This window comes from Rosa chinensis, chromosome 6, assembly GCF_002994745.2.
Source record: "Rosa chinensis cultivar Old Blush chromosome 6, RchiOBHm-V2, whole genome shotgun sequence".
In the NCBI taxonomy this organism is placed as follows: domain Eukaryota; kingdom Viridiplantae; phylum Streptophyta; class Magnoliopsida; order Rosales; family Rosaceae; genus Rosa; species Rosa chinensis.
Window position 1 is genome coordinate 31,281,035 of NC_037093.1, and position 18,476 is coordinate 31,299,510.

At 34.8% G+C, this 18,476-nt stretch overlaps 1 protein-coding gene across 1 annotated transcript; it reads left to right on the top strand.

Annotated features, from left to right (window-relative positions):
- Positions 1-15,636: 15,636 nt before the first annotated feature.
- Positions 15,637-17,733, top strand: LOC121049759. Its single transcript, XM_040507836.1, has 7 exons — positions 15,637-16,081; positions 16,156-16,345; positions 16,436-16,543; positions 16,655-16,724; positions 16,809-16,904; positions 17,324-17,433; positions 17,575-17,733. Exons 2-6 carry the CDS (start codon positions 16,197-16,199, stop codon positions 17,414-17,416), a joined length of 516 nt encoding a protein of 171 aa, XP_040363770.1. The 5' UTR covers positions 15,637-16,081; positions 16,156-16,196; the 3' UTR covers positions 17,417-17,433; positions 17,575-17,733.
- Positions 17,734-18,476: the final 743 nt, after the last annotated feature.

Consider the following 18,476-nt stretch of genomic DNA (forward strand, 5'->3'; position numbering starts at 1 on the left):
AAATTTGAAAGATGGCAAATGGTCTAATTTTTACATCTTACACCTCTGTCTCCCATTTATTACCCTGTTTCCTTACACAATGACCCTTCTACCCATACTTTTTCTCCTCCGCCAAAATATCTATGGGCTTTCTAGGTCAATTCTATGTGGAGTTAAAGACTAGATCCATATTTTGTGCTTACACATTTGTCAACCACATCTAGCCCTTCATTTCCTTTGATCTCCACCCTCCATTCATCACTTTTGGCCTATAAAAACACCCTCCCTTCACTTTGGACGTTTTTCATGCTTTCCTTTATCCATTTCATCTTCTTCCTCTCTCCATTTCCTCTCTATTCTTCTTTGTTCTTCATCTTTTAGGTAGTTTAGATAGTTTTGTTTAGCTTTTGTGTAGAGAGAGAGGTATAACATCTTTGGTTGATAATCAAAACCGGAGATTCTATACCTTTTGATCAATCACACTTGTGGATAGATTCACAAAGCCTTGTTTTTCATCTTGTCTTTGTGTTTGTAGATTTGTATAGTGTTTTGGGTTTGAGGAAACCGAATACTATATTTTGAAGCATCACATCTTCTTGGTTTGCATCTAGAAAGCTTGTGAGGGGATTGATTCATCTCGGTTTGGTATTGACACACCAAACCCGTGGGTATTGTGACTTTTTCTCACCATCTTCTCTTTCTTTTTATGATGTATTATTACTCTTTTAAGGCTTTTATGTATATTTCCATGAGTTGTGAGTAGAATAAATTTGGGGCTAGGGTTTAGCCCTAGTAGAATTTTTGTACAAACTATGTAGTTAAATTTAATATGGATCATGCCATGAATTTCTACTTTGCTAGTTTAATAGTTCATCATTTATGCATCTTAGATTTGTCACCTAAGGTTGGTAAGTGTTGATAATTTCATGGAAGTATGCTAGGCTTGACAAACTTAGTAAACTAAAGCATGTTGCAAATGTAGAAATGGTAATCTTGTGATAATCAAATAAGGTTGCTTGGGTCCTTACAATTGGGCTTATCATGTGGATGTGGCGTAGGTGTCCGATAATCAAGAGATCTTAGCTTGCATTTACATAGGTCTACTTGTGTCCAATAATCAATGAATAGGTAGAAACTAAAAGGTTTGTAGGAGAGTTATGTCCGATAATCAAGGTGTAGCTTAAATACATTCTCTAGTATAATTGTTTCTTGGTTACTCGATAATCAAGAGAACCGAGGGGGATTCCATCTTGGCATGAGCATGTTAGATTTGGTTACTTAGATTTGGCACAAAGGAGGTTAGGTGTGATGCCTTAGACCATCTCCAATGAATATGTCAAATCCACGTGGAGATCTCTAACAGCTAGAAAAGACATCTGCAACCCCTCCAACCCATGGGTCTTATCTAACGTGTAAATGACATTTTCATTTGGGCTGTCAAATTTGACAGAGGCAAAGGGAACTGTCTTTTATTTTTTATTATTTCTTCCTCTTTCCTTCTCTTCTCTCTCTTTCTTCCTGAGCGTCTTTCTATAACTATGGAGAAACCCAATCGTTTTCCCATTGCAATTCCTAGTCCCTTGCTTGTAACAAACAATGAATTTGAGGAGGAGGAAGAAGAAGAAGACTCCTTCAATTTGGAAATTAGTACAAATTCAAACACCGAAACCCACCAAGAAAGTCTCAAACTTTACTCAAAAGAAGCCAAAACAAAACCGACCCTTTCTGTTTCTCCTCCTCTTGATTCAATTCCGAAAGGAAAATCATGTCAATTAAACTCATTTGCAAGCCTCAGTTCCCCATTACTGTACTCAACTCAGCTCCAAGGTTTGGATGTTCGATTTTTAGAAAATACAAATCAACCCATCCCAAAATGCAGTCCTTCAGATTCAATTCAAATTTGGGGATAAAGAGAGAAAGTGCACAGTCATCCAAATATGATCGAAATCAGATAGGGAGGAACTTACCCAGCCATGGGTAAATGGCAAATGACGATCGAAGACCACCGACTCTGTGCCTCTTCAAGTTTCTGGGTTCAATTGACCTATAGCCTTGAATAATCCTAATCAATTGTTTATATGATTAATACCCAACTGGCTTTCCTTTAATATCGATCTTGCTTATCTTTGGTCTGGAGAGGAAGAAGAAGATAGAGAATGAGAGAGAGAGAGAGAGAGAGAGAGAGAGAGAGAGAGAGAGAAGCAGTCGGGAAGAAGATAAGGAAACTGGAAGGAGAAGTCGAGAAGGACTCCTTAACAGAATAGTTAATTGTTTATGAATTAAATAGTTTTAAAAATGAATAAAATATTTTTATAATTTGACATATCCATTGGAGATGAAGTCTAGCAAAATAAGATTGCCATGTCAGCCTTCAAATTCAATTTTGACACACTCTATTTGACATCTCCGCTGGAGATGCTCTTACAACCTATTTATCTCATTGATCAAAATCTCTATTATATATTTTTTTTATTAGCTTAGTTTATTTTGGGGAGTGAAATTTGCACTCCACATTTTGCAAACCACACTCCCTTTATAACTTTTATTCATGTAAATTACAAAGCTATTCTCATCAACTTCTTATGCTTTTCTTTAACTCCTGTCTGTGAGAGAGAATAATTTGCAGAAAGTTTCCAACACCTCTTTCTCTATCAACTTCTCTATCTCCCTATTATCGTCTCAACCTTTAGTCCAACCTATAATACCTATTAGAGAATGAAACTTGAACTATTCTATGCTATGGGTTTCAACTAGCCAAACTCTTAAAACCACCAAATACCCACAAAGCAACCCTGCAATCAACCAAATCCCAACTTATAGACCGAAAAGAATTAACATTCTCAACTTGATTCCCAACTCAAAATATTTTGGGGTTTTGATAGGAGCATTTTTATGTAACGTTTTAATAATTATTTCCTCATATTTTTCTTAGTTATTTCCTTTACTTAACCATTTTTAATTTAGTTTCTATTTTCTAGGTACATTGGAATAAATGACAAGGAAATGAGCTGAAATGAAGAAATAAAGTTTTCCTGGTCCGACTAGGAATCCCAGTCAACGCAGGAATCCTGATGGGGCTAGGAAACCTGAAGGCATTAGGAGACCACATGGCTTAAAGATGACGTTCACTACTAGAAAAAACACATCCAAGGACATCCAACAAGGACACATAATTTATGTAGTGTCCTTGAAGGTTTTTAAGGACACACAACGTGAAATTGAAATTTTTTTAGTGGGTGGACAGTTTTTAAGGACACCTGAAACCATTTATATTGTGTCCTAATATATATTGGGCTCCAAAACTTAAATCCAATTGAAATAAAGAAACGCGGCACCACGTATAGTACTTCGCGTTTTCAGCTCCCTCCCCAAAATTTCACTTCCCTCTCCAAATTTCACTTCCCTCCTTCTGCATTTTCGACTTCCCTCTTCAATTGAAACCCTACCCAATTAGAGAAAAGATGTTCCATTCACTATATTTCCAGTTTTTAGTTGTAATAGAAAAAAAAAAAAAGAATCTGGAGTTGAAAACAGATTCGATCTGTTTCAACTCGGTGGAGGGGCGGCTACTATTTGAGTGGGTTAAACTCGAAGTGCGGTTACTTGGTGTGAGAGATACTCTGGGTTGACAGATTCTAGGAAGAATTTCAGTACAAGGTGAGGTTACACCATCGAATTTGGGGGTTAATCGATCCCAATTTTGTTTTTTTTGTTTTGTTTTTGTTTTTTTTTTTCCTGTTTTGCTATTGTTGGGTTGAATGTTCTGTTACTCGGTGACTTCCAACTCTTGTAAGCAGTGGTGTTGGTGATTTTATGTCGTCGTATGTGGGTTGTGCGTAAAATCTCTTGCTTGGTGTTGAGGTATGAGTCCAACTGTTTCAATTCAATTCAACTCTCTTTATTATTAATTGTGAGAATGTGTTCTATTTGCCAGTTGTTGGGAATCTGAGAGTCCCAAAGGATAGAGTCGGATTTTTAGGCACTAAGTGGGTTCTGAATATGTCTGCATTTTGTTTACGAGCAATTGAAAACAATATCATGAAAGTAGTACTGCTAAGTGATGTTTTGTAATCTGTTTGTCTTATAAGCTTGAACTTTTTTACTTGCTCTAGTAGTTTCTTGATAGTATTACTATAATCATGATTGTCGTGTTGAATCATACTTGAAGAAAAAGGGTGTTGCAATATGTTCATTTGAATTTGTGGTTTCAGGCATGATTTTGTGATTTCAATTAGTAAAACATTGATACTCTGTCGTTGAAAGATTATTGTGGTTTCTTAGTTCCTGACAAGTTAGCAAGGTCTGTAGTTAATTTTATTTAGACATTATCTCTTTCATGTCATGTACAAATCATGAAGTGGATAATTAGCTGGGCATTATGTTCTAAAAGAAAATGGACCTTCTGCACCTTCTGCATATAGTATCTCATATTGATTTAGGTTTTACCAAGTCTTCAGCTTGAATCATACAAGAATGCTTTAAGTCGGTGGTAATAGTAATAGGTGTTGAAAAGAGTATCAATAGGTGTTGGTGATTCTATCTATGGTCAATGTACTACTTTGCTTCTGTGTATTCAATTGATAATGTTGAGTTTCTTGATTTAGAACTAAAACGATGTATGTCTTTTCTGATTATTAAAATTTCTGACCAGGTAGTGGTTGTGATTTGAATCTTATGTTTTTAGTGGTCGATACTCATAATAGGCAGAATACTTTAGGATTGAGTTTGCTAGCTATGTGAAAACTTGGGCAAAGTGAAAACTAGGAGTGAGAGAGTTTGCTTTGCTAGTTGTCTGTTTGAGTTACTTTTGATTGATTTCATCAGAAATTAAAGAACAGGAACTTAGACAGTTGTTTATTAGTTGTTATTTGATTGCTAGTTGTTTATCTTTTTAGTGGTTGATACTCATGATCCTAATAAGTGGTTTGTTATTGGTATCGGATTGGGTCTTCAAAAAATAGAACACCCATTTAACAAAATTTGAACTTTGGGTCAGTTGTTACGATTTCTGTCATGGGCATTGGGTGAAATTGTTAATTTGTTTTTTTTTTTTTTTTGTTATATCAGATTGGAGAGTCTGTGGGTTAGCTGAAGTGGTTGAGAGCTTAGTGGTCAGTGGCATTAATTGGATGCTAAGTTATCTTAAGTTTCTTGGCAAATTTCGGTTTGATTGTTTATTCACTTTGGTAGCTTGATGCTTGGAATTTCAGTGCTAGTGGGATTCCATGAGAGAATATGGGTGTTATTATACAATTTGGTTTTCTGGTCCTTTTGAATGTCAATGTGTTATAATCACTAATAGGGGAGCACCCTGAAACTTCAGGAAGATAATGTATTACTAAAGGAATATCTATATTCTATGTTAGTATTTTTGCTCCCTTGGTTCTGCGTATCTTCAAGAGAACCTTTATGCATAAGGGGGTTATATATGTCCTTGATGTCACTATGATTATAAGCTGGGCAACAGTGCTTGAAAAAAATATTTTATAATTGATTTCTTTTTTAAGATATCACAATGACTCAGTTTTGAAGCACCGTACCAGAACGAAAAAAAGACATAAACTATTTACTGAGGAAAATGCATTCCTTTAGGGTAGCCTAAGTGTTATACAGTCAACCTCCAGTAACATGGGTAGGATTGTTTGTGTTTAAACCATTTGTAGTCAATCTTTTTTAGTAGTCTATTGTAGTGTGTGTTGTGGTTGAAGATTGTTCAAACATATATAACTCTTTGCCTCAAAATCGTTCGTTATCATTGAGAGTCTGTGGATTGGAGAGTCTGTGGTTTTTTTTTTATCCAAATTAGTGATCCCAAAATGTAGTGGGCTTTGGTCAATTATGTGGTTTAATTTACTTTCCTTGCGATGTCCTTGTATAACACAAAGGTTAAATAAAAGAGTCCTTTCTTTTTTCTTAGTAAGTTTGGACATTTGGTTCCTGGCACTCATGCATGTACAAGTCTCCTTTGGAGAATTGCCAGGCTTAGGGATTGGTAATTATTATAAACTATGGTGTTTTACTGCGTACATTGTGTTGATGAATTTAACTGGGTATTGTTATGCCATTTCCTGCAGAACCAGGGAAAGACGTCCAACAGATTGCAAAAGGATTACCCGGTTCTCTTATATCTGTTAAGTGTTAAGGTAATGAATTCACATATATCGCTATTTCATTTAACATACTCTCCACCCAATTTGTTGGCCTTATGTGCAGTGCAAGTGAGGGAATCAAATATTTTTTATTTTCTTTTCACAAATTACTGTGGAGTGGATAAAAATTAGGGCCCAGCATAGGTCAGCATAGGTACTTTACCTGAAAAGCCAAGAGCTCTCTTTCTAGCAAAGAACCTCCGGGAGAGGAGAGAGCTAGAGTAAATAGATGCATAAAACTTTTGGAAAGAGAAAGGCACTTAAAAAAAGAACTGAAGTCTTGCTTTGACCTTATTTCCATTAACAACTTATACAAGCATTCCTCAACTGAGTGTAAAGGTCCCATATTTGTCTATAAACAATAGTAAAGTCAAAGCTTCAAATATTTCCAGAATCCAGATTGTAACGAATGTTGGAACTACAGAATTCTAGTAAGGCTAAATTAGTTCTTGTGCACGGTCTTCATTATTTTGGAGGTTTTATTCTATTTCATTGCTTGCTAATTGTTACAAATTATAGGTAGTTAGGATTTGTTTGCCTTGCTGCCGTCACTGCATCTAGTGTATGTTTTGTAATCTGTATATTGACCGACTTGCATTCCCAATTGGTGTTCCCCACATTATGCTTTAGTTTACCTTTGGCAAATGTTCTGAGATGCTTTTTGATAGGAGCATTTTAATGCGACATTTTAACTGTTATTTCCCTATATTTTCCGCGTTATTTCCTTAATAAAACTCTGTTTAGGAAAGTTTCCAATCTTCGAATGGGAAAGTTCCTAATTGTAGAAAGTTTCCGTTTTGTAGTTTCTATTTTCCATTTTTAGAAAGTTTCCATTTTAGTTTAAGAAAGTTTCCATTTCTTATTTTAGAAAGCTTCTATTTTCAGGTTTTTGGAATAAATAAGCAGAATTGAGTTCATAAATGGAACGAGAAGTTTCATGAAGATGACATGGCAAGGAGAGAATCAAGGAAGAGTTTTTTTAAAAAAAGGAAAATATATTTTCCTTGGGGATTAAATTTGCCGTGTAATACTTAAGGAAAAACAAGGTGACAACGTGGGAATTGAAGATGATTGATTGAGGATTTCAAGGAGAGATTTTCTTGGGAGACTTTTATGGAAAGAAATATTGTTGGAGGAATAATTTGGTGTGATTGCCAACGTGAAAATCAGAAATAATCAAGGAGATGACGCCAAGAGAGATTCAAGGGAGATATTTATGGAAGGAAAATATGTGTGCACCAAGGAAAAGCTAAAAAGGCGTCTAGATTCATCCCTAAATTCCCTAAAGGAATGTTGGCCGAAATTCATGAAGAAAATCAGAATAATTTCAAGGAAATTCGGCAATTAAATATTAGGGAGCTATTTTAGAGAATTATGATTGGTTGGAACACATCACAAGGCTTACTTGGCATTCTATGATTGGTTGGACCACATCACAAGCTTACTTGGCGAATTATCATTGGTTGAAGCTATGTGGAAAATTCTGATTGCTTTGTGAACCCTAGCCATGCTCCTATATAAAACTCCCCCTTTCTCAACGTTAAAAGGGTTCCTCTCCCCCATACAATTTACACTTTAGAAAAAAATCAGAAAATCTTCTTAGCATAGCCGTGAGTTTCTCCATCCTCTAGTCATCTCCACGAGTTCAAGCAAGGCCAAGGGAGAAGAAGCATAGCCGTGAGCATCCATCATCCATCCCCAACCTTGAAGCTTGCTTTCGAGATTCAAGAGACCACCACATCAATCGTTCATCACCATCCCCATCTCACGGTGTAATCCGATTCTCCTTTGTAACCTTTGCTTTGAATTTCGTTGGTTATGAACTAGTTGACATATGTGTTTGAACAAATATTAATTTCTGGAATTTTTATGATTAATTGAGAATTTTCAGATTCATATTATTGTGATTCGAGAGTTGCTTATGTGGGTTTGTTTAATTAAATTTGCGTTATAGATAACTTTTGTATTTTAATCTTATGTGGTTGCAAACACTTAGGATTTCGATATAATTGGTGCTAGGGTTAAGAACATGAAATCGACTTTTCGTTTTGTGTAAACTTGAATCAAAGTAGTAAAGGTTTTGTACAAAGATCGAATTTAATTAACGAGGATTGCAATTAGGTGGACTTTTCCATACTAAGTTGTACACTTGAGTTGATAGCCTTTCTCTATGTGTAATGCGTTAAACATGACATGATTGACTAGCTTTCTAGGGTTTGATTGCATGTTTGATAGGATTAATCTAGGTGCTTTCGCTTAGGTTAATTAGCATTGAAAAGTAAAAAATGGGAATTCATTTGCTTTCGAATGTTTCACATGATCAACTCCTTTCTCATGACTTAGATGAACAATATTAGGGTTTGAATCAATTTTAATCATATGTTTCGATTTTGATCTTTGTTCTCTCATTCCATTTGTATTTATGTTTTTGCATTTTAATTCTTTTGTTTACTAAATTTATTTTCAAAACCCAAAAACAAAATCTCCCCCCTTTTCGTAAATAATGTTTATACTTGTGAATATCTTTGTAAATATTCTACTTTGTTTTATTTTTAATTGTTTGTTTGTCCTACATTGACAGGTGTACCCTCAATCCCCGGAATAGAACGATCCCTACTTGCTTATACTACTAATGACATTTCAGGGTTAAATTGTGCGCTTGCTTTTTAGCTGCATCAATTTTTGGCGCCGTTGCCGGGGACTGAAAAATCACTTGTTAAATATTTGAATATTTGTTTTGTTTATTTATTGTGTTCGAAAAAAAAAAATTACTTGTTAATTGTTTGTAATTCTGTAAATTAGTTAATTAATTACTTAGGTTGTTATTTATATTATTGAACACGAATTTTAATTGTGAGTTGTAAATTAAAGAGGAATAGGTGAAGTCGTGTTTATTAATATTGGCCTAAACCCCTTATTGGTGCCTAGTTCAGGTCCCTTAAGGTTGAGGGCGGCCTTTATTAACATTCATTGAACTGTCTTCACACTTATGAACTTTTTCATCTTAGTAAGTATAGCCTATGTGGAATGGTGTCTAGGAAGGGGACAACGTTCATGACGGGTTTTTGAATCCAGAAGTGCTTCCAAATGGGCCTAAACCACTATGTGGGAGTAGCTCATGCCAAAATGGATTTTTCCTCTCGTGTTCGTCCTCCCCCACCTGGCCATTTCAGTAAGGTTGCCCAAAGGATGTAAGAGGGACTTTGTGTCTAGACGACTATACTTGGGCCGCATGTCCAACTTGATTTACCGCTTGGAATTAGATTTGATATCAATAATATTTATGACAAAAGAAAATGTAACAAAATGTTGTGATACACTAAGGGAAAAAAAAAAACATTTGTGTAAATATTTTTCATGTTTTTTTTTACTCACTTGTGTACCTAACTTGTGTCTTGTGTACAATGTACTTGTTAATTATATTTGTAGTTTGTAATTCTTTGTTACTTGTTTATATATTTTTTTCTTTGTTAATTATAGTTACTAACTTTATTTAATGGAGGTACTGTCTGGCTGAAAGACGTTAAACTCAAGCGCTGCTTGGGAGGCAACCCAATTCAGAAGTAGCTGTGGAGGAGAGCCTTCAACGCAGATTTGTTTTTTTTTCTTCCCTACTTCTTTACTTTGTAACTTTTGTTTTTCTTTGAACTTTATTTTCGTAAATTCCATCTCTATATGCTTAAGTGTTTCATTGCATGCTTTTAATTGATTACATTGAGGACAATGCAATATTTAAGTGTGGGGGAAGGGATTTATACTTTTGTTTTGAGTCATATATATTGAAAAATACAAAAAATTGAAAAATGTCAAAAATTTAAAAATTATCGTTGCTTTTATTTTTGTTTTTGAGTCTTAGGATGCCCTTTCAACTGTCTAGGATGATTCTATATCTCTGAAATCATGATTAAAAGAGGATCACAAAATTGAGATGATTTTTTAACATGGTATTCTTTGGTTAATTGAGATATATGAAAAATGTATGCATGTGTAGTGGATATGGATTTTGTGACTTTGGTACAGAAAATATGAGCATGTTAAGATGAGTTTTGATTCATAAAAACCCATGTGAGATAATTGAACCCATGTCCCTTTTTCTTGGAGTGAAATGAAAAATATATTCTTATTTTCTTGGCGACGTTTTGATGATCTCATTATTCTTTCATCTTGATTGACTACTTGCCATAGATTAAGTTTGATGGACTAGAGAATGCTAGAATTCGCTCTTGTGCTTGTTGAGATATTTTATCAATACATGGCCCTGATTCTGGAAAGGATAGAGGCACCCTAGGAATTACCACCATTGCTAAATAAACTTGTGTCCCCATTTGTGCCCGTCGTGGGACTCCCCTAGTTTAACCCCTTTGAGCCTACATTAAGCCTTTTCATTCATCACCCTTAAAATCCTTAACCATGAAGCTTAGTATAGTTACAACCCTACCCTTTGTTCTAAAAACTTAGTGGAGCTATCTTTTGAGACATACTACATGGGTTTGGCGTTAAGGATGAAAATTGAGAAGAGGTGAAAGTTCAAGTGTGGGGGTAGACTTGTCCATGAAAAAAAAAAAAAAAAAAAAAGAATGAAAAAAAAATAAAGAAAGAAAGGGAAGAAAAAAATGTTTATGGATTTTAGTCCCCCATACTTAGTGATTTTGGAGTTTACTTTGAACTGAAGGCCCATTACAGAAAATATGGCCTTTGTCCAATTCACTAGAGTTCAAAGGAAGTTTAGAGTGAAGATTGGGCCCAACATGAAGACATTAGGCCCTTTTATGATCACCCCTAGGGAAAGTGACGTTTTTACAATGCCTTGCTGGAATTTCTTGAAGTCTCTACATTTACATGTGCTCTGCTAGGTTTTTAGGACACTTTGATAAATCCTTACCTTTCGTTTCTTTAAACCTTGAGCCTTAGCCCCATTACAACCCTTGAGAAGACCTTCTTGATCCTTAAGATGGGACAGCCCTTGATGTGGAGATGAGTTACAAGAGTTGAACATATGGCTTGGGTCCATCTGTGCAAGTAGTTGGTACCTTTCATGAGATCTTTAAAAGAAAAATATACATGTGCTTTCGTTTCATATAATATGTGATATACTTGCTATCTTTCACATATACTTGAGTGTATAAGCTTTTAAGCATTGCCTTGAATTCTGAGAGAAGAAAGAGTGGATATGCCTTGTGAGGATTGAATCAAACTTGTTTGAAGCATGCTGAGCTTAACCCCATCACCATTGTTACAACCAAGTCCTACTTGTTTATATGTGGATTATATGTTTGAATTAACTCTCGAATATCTAAATATTGATTCTTGGTTGAGTGCTAATCTTGGTGTTATGAAAGCAAGAGATTGCTGAGACAAAAAGTTGAAGGGCAATAGAGTCATTGTTTGTGTAGAGTCTTTCAATTTTCGTTGAGTCTTAGTTGAGTCTTTGTGAGATTTTGCTAAGGGACTAGCAAAAGCTAAGTGTGGGGGAATTTGATAGGAGCATTTTAATGCGACATTTTAACTGTTATTTCCCTATATTTTCCGCGTTATTTCCTTAATAAAACTCTGTTTAGGAAAGTTTCCAATCTTCGAATGGGAAAGTTCCTAATTGTAGAAAGTTTCCGTTTTGTAGTTTCTATTTTCCATTTTTAGAAAGTTTCCATTTTAGTTTAAGAAAGTTTCCATTTCTTATTTTAGAAAGCTTCTATTTTCAGGTTTTTGGAATAAATAAGCAGAATTGAGTTCATAAATGGAACGAGAAGTTTCATGAAGATGACATGGCAAGGAGAGAATCAAGGAAGAGTTTTTTTAAAAAAAGGAAAATATATTTTCCTTGGGGATTAAATTTGCCGTGTAATACTTAAGGAAAAACAAGGTGACAACGTGGGAATTGAAGATGATTGATTGAGGATTTCAAGGAGAGATTTTCTTGGGAGACTTTTATGGAAAGAAATATTGTTGGAGGAATAATTTGGTGTGATTGCCAACGTGAAAATCAGAAATAATCAAGGAGATGACGCCAAGAGAGATTCAAGGGAGATATTTATGGAAGGAAAATATGTGTGCACCAAGGAAAAGCTAAAAAGGCGTCTAGATTCATCCCTAAATTCCCTAAAGGAATGTTGACCAACACAGATTTGCTTTCTCTTTCCCTATTTGTTTTTATTTTTTTTAATTTTTCTCTTTTATTTTGGATTTGTTTTCGTAAATGCCAATATTCTTATTTTCTTGGCGACGTTTTGATGATCTCATTATTCTTTCATCTTGATTGACTACTTGCCATAGATTAAGTTTGATGGACTAGAGAATGCTAGAATTCGCTCTTGTGCTTGTTGAGATATTTTATCAATACATGGCCCTGATTCTGGAAAGGATAGAGGCACCCTAGGAATTACCACCATTGCTAAATAAACTTGTGTCCCCATTTGTGCCCGTCGTGGGACTCCCCTAGTTTAACCCCTTTGAGCCTACATTAAGCCTTTTCATTCATCACCCTTAAAATCCTTAACCATGAAGCTTAGTATAGTTACAACCCTACCCTTTGTTCTAAAAACTTAGTGGAGCTATCTTTTGAGACATACTACATGGGTTTGGCGTTAAGGATGAAAATTGAGAAGAGGTGAAAGTTCAAGTGTGGGGGTAGACTTGTCCATGAAAAAAAAAAAAAAAAAAAAGAATGAAAAAAAAATAAAGAAAGAAAGGGAAGAAAAAAATGTTTATGGATTTTAGTCCCCCATACTTAGTGATTTTGGAGTTTACTTTGAACTGAAGGCCCATTACAGAAAATATGGCCTTTGTCCAATTCACTAGAGTTCAAAGGAAGTTTAGAGTGAAGATTGGGCCCAACATGAAGACATTAGGCCCTTTTATGATCACCCCTAGGGAAAGTGACGTTTTTACAATGCCTTGCTGGAATTTCTTGAAGTCTCTACATTTACATGTGCTCTGCTAGGTTTTTAGGACACTTTGATAAATCCTTACCTTTCGTTTCTTTAAACCTTGAGCCTTAGCCCCATTACAACCCTTGAGAAGACCTTCTTGATCCTTAAGATGGGACAGCCCTTGATGTGGAGATGAGTTACAAGAGTTGAACATATGGCTTGGGTCCATCTGTGCAAGTAGTTGGTACCTTTCATGAGATCTTTAAAAGAAAAATATACATGTGCTTTCGTTTCATATAATATGTGATATACTTGCTATCTTTCACATATACTTGAGTGTATAAGCTTTTAAGCATTGCCTTGAATTCTGAGAGAAGAAAGAGTGGATATGCCTTGTGAGGATTGAATCAAACTTGTTTGAAGCATGCTGAGCTTAACCCCATCACCATTGTTACAACCAAGTCCTACTTGTTTATATGTGGATTATATGTTTGAATTAACTCTCGAATATCTAAATATTGATTCTTGGTTGAGTGCTAATCTTGGTGTTATGAAAGCAAGAGATTGCTGAGACAAAAAGTTGAAGGGCAATAGAGTCATTGTTTGTGTAGAGTCTTTCAATTTTCGTTGAGTCTTAGTTGAGTCTTTGTGAGATTTTGCTAAGGGACTAGCAAAAGCTAAGTGTGGGGGAATTTGATAGGAGCATTTTAATGCGACATTTTAACTGTTATTTCCCTATATTTTCCGCGTTATTTCCTTAATAAAACTCTGTTTAGGAAAGTTTCCAATCTTCGAATGGGAAAGTTCCTAATTGTAGAAAGTTTCCGTTTTGTAGTTTCTATTTTCCATTTTTAGAAAGTTTCCATTTTAGTTTAAGAAAGTTTCCATTTCTTATTTTAGAAAGCTTCTATTTTCAGGTTTTTGGAATAAATAAGCAGAATTGAGTTCATAAATGGAACGAGAAGTTTCATGAAGATGACATGGCAAGGAGAGAATCAAGGAAGAGTTTTTTAAAAAAGGAAAATATATTTTCCTTGGGGATTAAATTTGCCGTGTAATACTTAAGGAAAAACAAGGTGACAACGTGGGAATTGAAGATGATTGATTGAGGATTTCAAGGAGAGATTTTCTTGGGAGACTTTTATGGAAAGAAATATTGTTGGAGGAATAATTTGGTGTGATTGCCAACGTGAAAATCAGAAATAATCAAGGAGATGACGCCAAGAGAGATTCAAGGGAGATATTTATGGAAGGAAAATATGTGTGCACCAAGGAAAAGCTAAAAAGGCGTCTAGATTCATCCCTAAATTCCCTAAAGGAATGTTGGCCGAAATTCATGAAGAAAATCAGAATAATTTCAAGGAAATTCGGCAATTAAATATTAGGGAGGTATTTTAGAGAATTATGATTGGTTGGAACACATCACAAGGCTTACTTGGCATTCTATGATTGGTTGGACCACATCACAAGCTTACTTGGCGAATTATCATTGGTTGAAGCTATGTGGAAAATTCTGATTGCTTTGTGAACCCTAGCCATGCTCCTATATAAAACTCCCCCTTTCTCAACGTTAAAAGGGTTCCTCTCCCCCATACAATTTACACTTTAGAAAAAAATCAGAAAATCTTCTTAGCATAGCCGTGAGTTTCTCCATCCTCTAGTCATCTCCACGAGTTCAAGCAAGGCCAAGGGAGAAGAAGCATAGCCGTGAGCATCCATCATCCATCCCCAACCTTGAAGCTTGCTTTCGAGATTCAAGAGACCACCACATCAATCGTTCATCACCATCCCCATCTCACGGTGTAATCCGATTCTCCTTTGTAACCTTTGCTTTGAATTTCGTTGGTTATGAACTAGTTGACATATGTGTTTGAACAAATATTAATTTCTGGAATTTTTATGATTAATTGAGAATTTTCAGATTCATATTATTGTGATTCGAGAGTTGCTTATGTGGGTTTGTTTAATTAAATTTGCGTTATAGATAACTTTTGTATTTTAATCTTATGTGGTTGCAAACACTTAGGATTTCGATATAATTGGTGCTAGGGTTAAGAACATGAAATCGACTTTTCGTTTTGTGTAAACTTGAATCAAAGTAGTAAAGGTTTTGTACAAAGATCGAATTTAATTAACGAGGATTGCAATTAGGTGGACTTTTCCATACTAAGTTGTACACTTGAGTTGATAGCCTTTCTCTATGTGTAATGCGTTAAACATGACATGATTGACTAGCTTTCTAGGGTTTGATTGCATGTTTGATAGGATTAATCTAGGTGCTTTCGCTTAGGTTAATTAGCATTGAAAAGTAAAAAATGGGAATTCATTTGCTTTCGAATGTTTCACATGATCAACTCCTTTCTCATGACTTAGATGAACAATATTAGGGTTTGAATCAATTTTAATCATATGTTTCGATTTTGATCTTTGTTCTCTCATTCCATTTGTATTTTTATGTTTTTGCATTTTAATTGTTTTGTTAACTTAGTTTTATTTTCGAAAAACCAAAAACAAAATCCCCCTTTTCGTAAATATGTATATATTTTGTTATATCTTTGTAAATATTATACTTTGTTTTAATTTTAATTGTTTAATTGTTTGATAATGACAGGTGTACCTTCAATCCCCGGAATAGAACGATCCCTACTTACTTTTACTACTAACGACATTTCAGGGTTAAATTATGCGCTTGCTTTCGAGCGCATCACTTTTCTTGTGTGTAATTAATTAATAATGTTTTTGTTCTGACTTTATTATTGTCTTTTGTGGCTCTTTGTCTATTTATTCTAGTCTAATTTCAGAACAAGTATTAGAAAGTGAAAAACAAGTGAACTCCACGAAATGTGGTTCTGCAATTACCTTTCATTTGTTTTCTCTTTCAACTGAAAAATACTTGTGCTGATGATTGCAGATAGAAAATGAGAAGTTTGTAAGATTGTATTTCTCACTGTTAGCTATTGTGGTGCTTAGGAAGTTGATTGGAGGTTCAAGTTTAGTCTTGTAAGGGAAGGAAAGGGCTGCAAAGTTCTAAGTATTTGAGTCAGTTGTGTTGAAAGCCACATCTAAAGATTGCTTGTACTAAAAAAGGTCAGAAAGTTTTATCTCTGATATATAAATACATATAATTCGCATGCTAGGTTTGATTTTAGAAAAATGTATAGGTTCTTTTCTTTTATGTAGACACCTTTGGTCATTGTTGAAAATGAAGAATGAGGATCACTTGTATGCATTTGTGGATCCTGGCCACATCTCTAATGAAGCTGGAAAGGTTGAGGCTAGATCATATGCGCTATCACATAGATTAGAATCTGCCCAATTAGATCAGTTAATTCTTGTTCCTTATAATACAGGGTATGTTTATTGCTATATGACATTTCATAGTTATTTTCTTGGGAGATGCATGCACTAAAAGTAGAGAGTTCATTTTATTTTTTAATGCAGGAATCATTGGTTATTGGCTGCCATTAACCCATTTACTGCATTGGTGTATTACTTCGACCCATTCAGTAACATTAACATCAATCTAGGCATGAAGAACATTATAGAGCTGTAATAATTCTGTCCTCTACTTTTCATTTCAAAAAATGAATAAAATGATATGCTGGAGTGGTCATCAGATCATTGGCTTACTATTTTATTACTAAGCTCTTGATGATGTAGTTCCATTAAGATGTTTAATGCTCAAAAGGGAAGAAAGAATCGTAAAGCAGTTCATTGGGAGGTGGTTAAGGTACATTTCTACTTTTATTATATCCTTTGATTTGATGGTACACCAATACATGCGCTGCAATAAATTTCTTCAATTATTTTGTAGTGTCCTAGACAACCTGGATTGGTGGAATGTGGATATTATGTCATGAAGTACATGAAAGAAATTTTTGGTACTCCAAGCAGTTCAATTTTAAATATGGTTAGTAATACTATCTCTCAGTGGTTAGTAAGGCACTTAATTAGCTCAGTTCTGTGTACTAGTTGCATGTTTTGATTAGTTGTAGCCTAGTTTTGTGTTCTGGTTGTTTTGATCAGTTTTAGCTTAATTTTGTGTACTGGTTGTTGCTCGATCAGTTTTGTGTACTAGTTGTTTTGATCAGTTTTAGCTCAGTTTTGTGTATTGCTTGCATGCTTTGATTAGTTGTATCTCAATTTTGTGTAATGGTTGTTTCAACATAGTTGTACATCAATTTTATGTACTGCTTTGCATGTTTTGATTAGTTGTGATTGCTTATTAGCAGGTTGCTTCTTGATATGGGCATAAACCTTTTATTGTAATATCCACTGTATATATTATATGATGATGTAATAAATATATCTATTGATCGATCATTTCAGTTTGAGGGAAAAGAGACTTACACTCAAGAAGAGATTGATGTAGTTCGAATAGAGTGGGTGGAGCAGGTTGATGGATATATCCAAGATGCATGAAGTAAAATAGTCAGCATGTAAGTATCTATATTCCTTATTTCTAGTATGAATTTGAGTTATATATGTAGCATGCAATAGCTAGCTTTGAATTATGTGTGTTACACACAGTAGTAGTAGTAGTACATTAATTCTGGATGTTGCATTTGTTGTTTTTGCAGGTATTACTTGTTTTGGATGCATGGTATGAATTGAGTTTTATATGTAGCAGCTACGGCTAGCTTTGAATTCTGTAGTTAGCTTCAAATCACTAGTAGTACATTCTGGTGTTGGACTTGTTGTTTCTGCAGACTGCTTCTTTTGGATCTTAGACAAGTATTGATGGGTGTTCTATATATATATGGACTTGTTTGATGTAAACTTGATGTTATGCGCACAATTTTTATAATATGAGGTCGTATTTCCTTATGGATTTAATGACTCAATTTTCAGAACTTTGAGGACAAAGTTTAGGTGTCTTGGTATATAAAACATGACACATATGGGAATGTACTTTTGTGTCCTCTAATGAATTTAAGGACAATGTTTACAGATATTTTAGGACACAAAATGTGTGTCCTTGTATAGAAAAGAGGACACATTTGATAGTGTATTTTTTGTGTCCTCTTATAGATTTAAGGACTCTATTTCCAGATTTTTTAGGACACAATTTATGTGTTCTTGTATAAAATAGAGGACACATTTGAGAGTGTTGTTTTTGTGTCCTCTCTTAGATTTAAGGACTCCATTATCAGAGCTTTTAGGACATAGATTGTGTGTCCTTGTAGAGAAAAGAGGACACTTATTTGATAATATAAGGATGTAATTTAGGTGTCCTCTTATGGATATAAGGACACCATGTCCAAAGCTATTAGGACACATTAACTGTGTCCTCGTATAGATAAGAGGACACATTTCTAGTGTCCTTGTTTGGGACTGATGATGACTCCTGGATAGAGGACTCTTTTTTAAAGAGTCCTTGTATGTATTTAAGGACACAGTTTCAATGTCCTTAAATGGTGTTTTTCTAGTAGTGGTTGGAGATATTTTGGGAGATTAAATCTGATTTTTGCCATGGGAAATG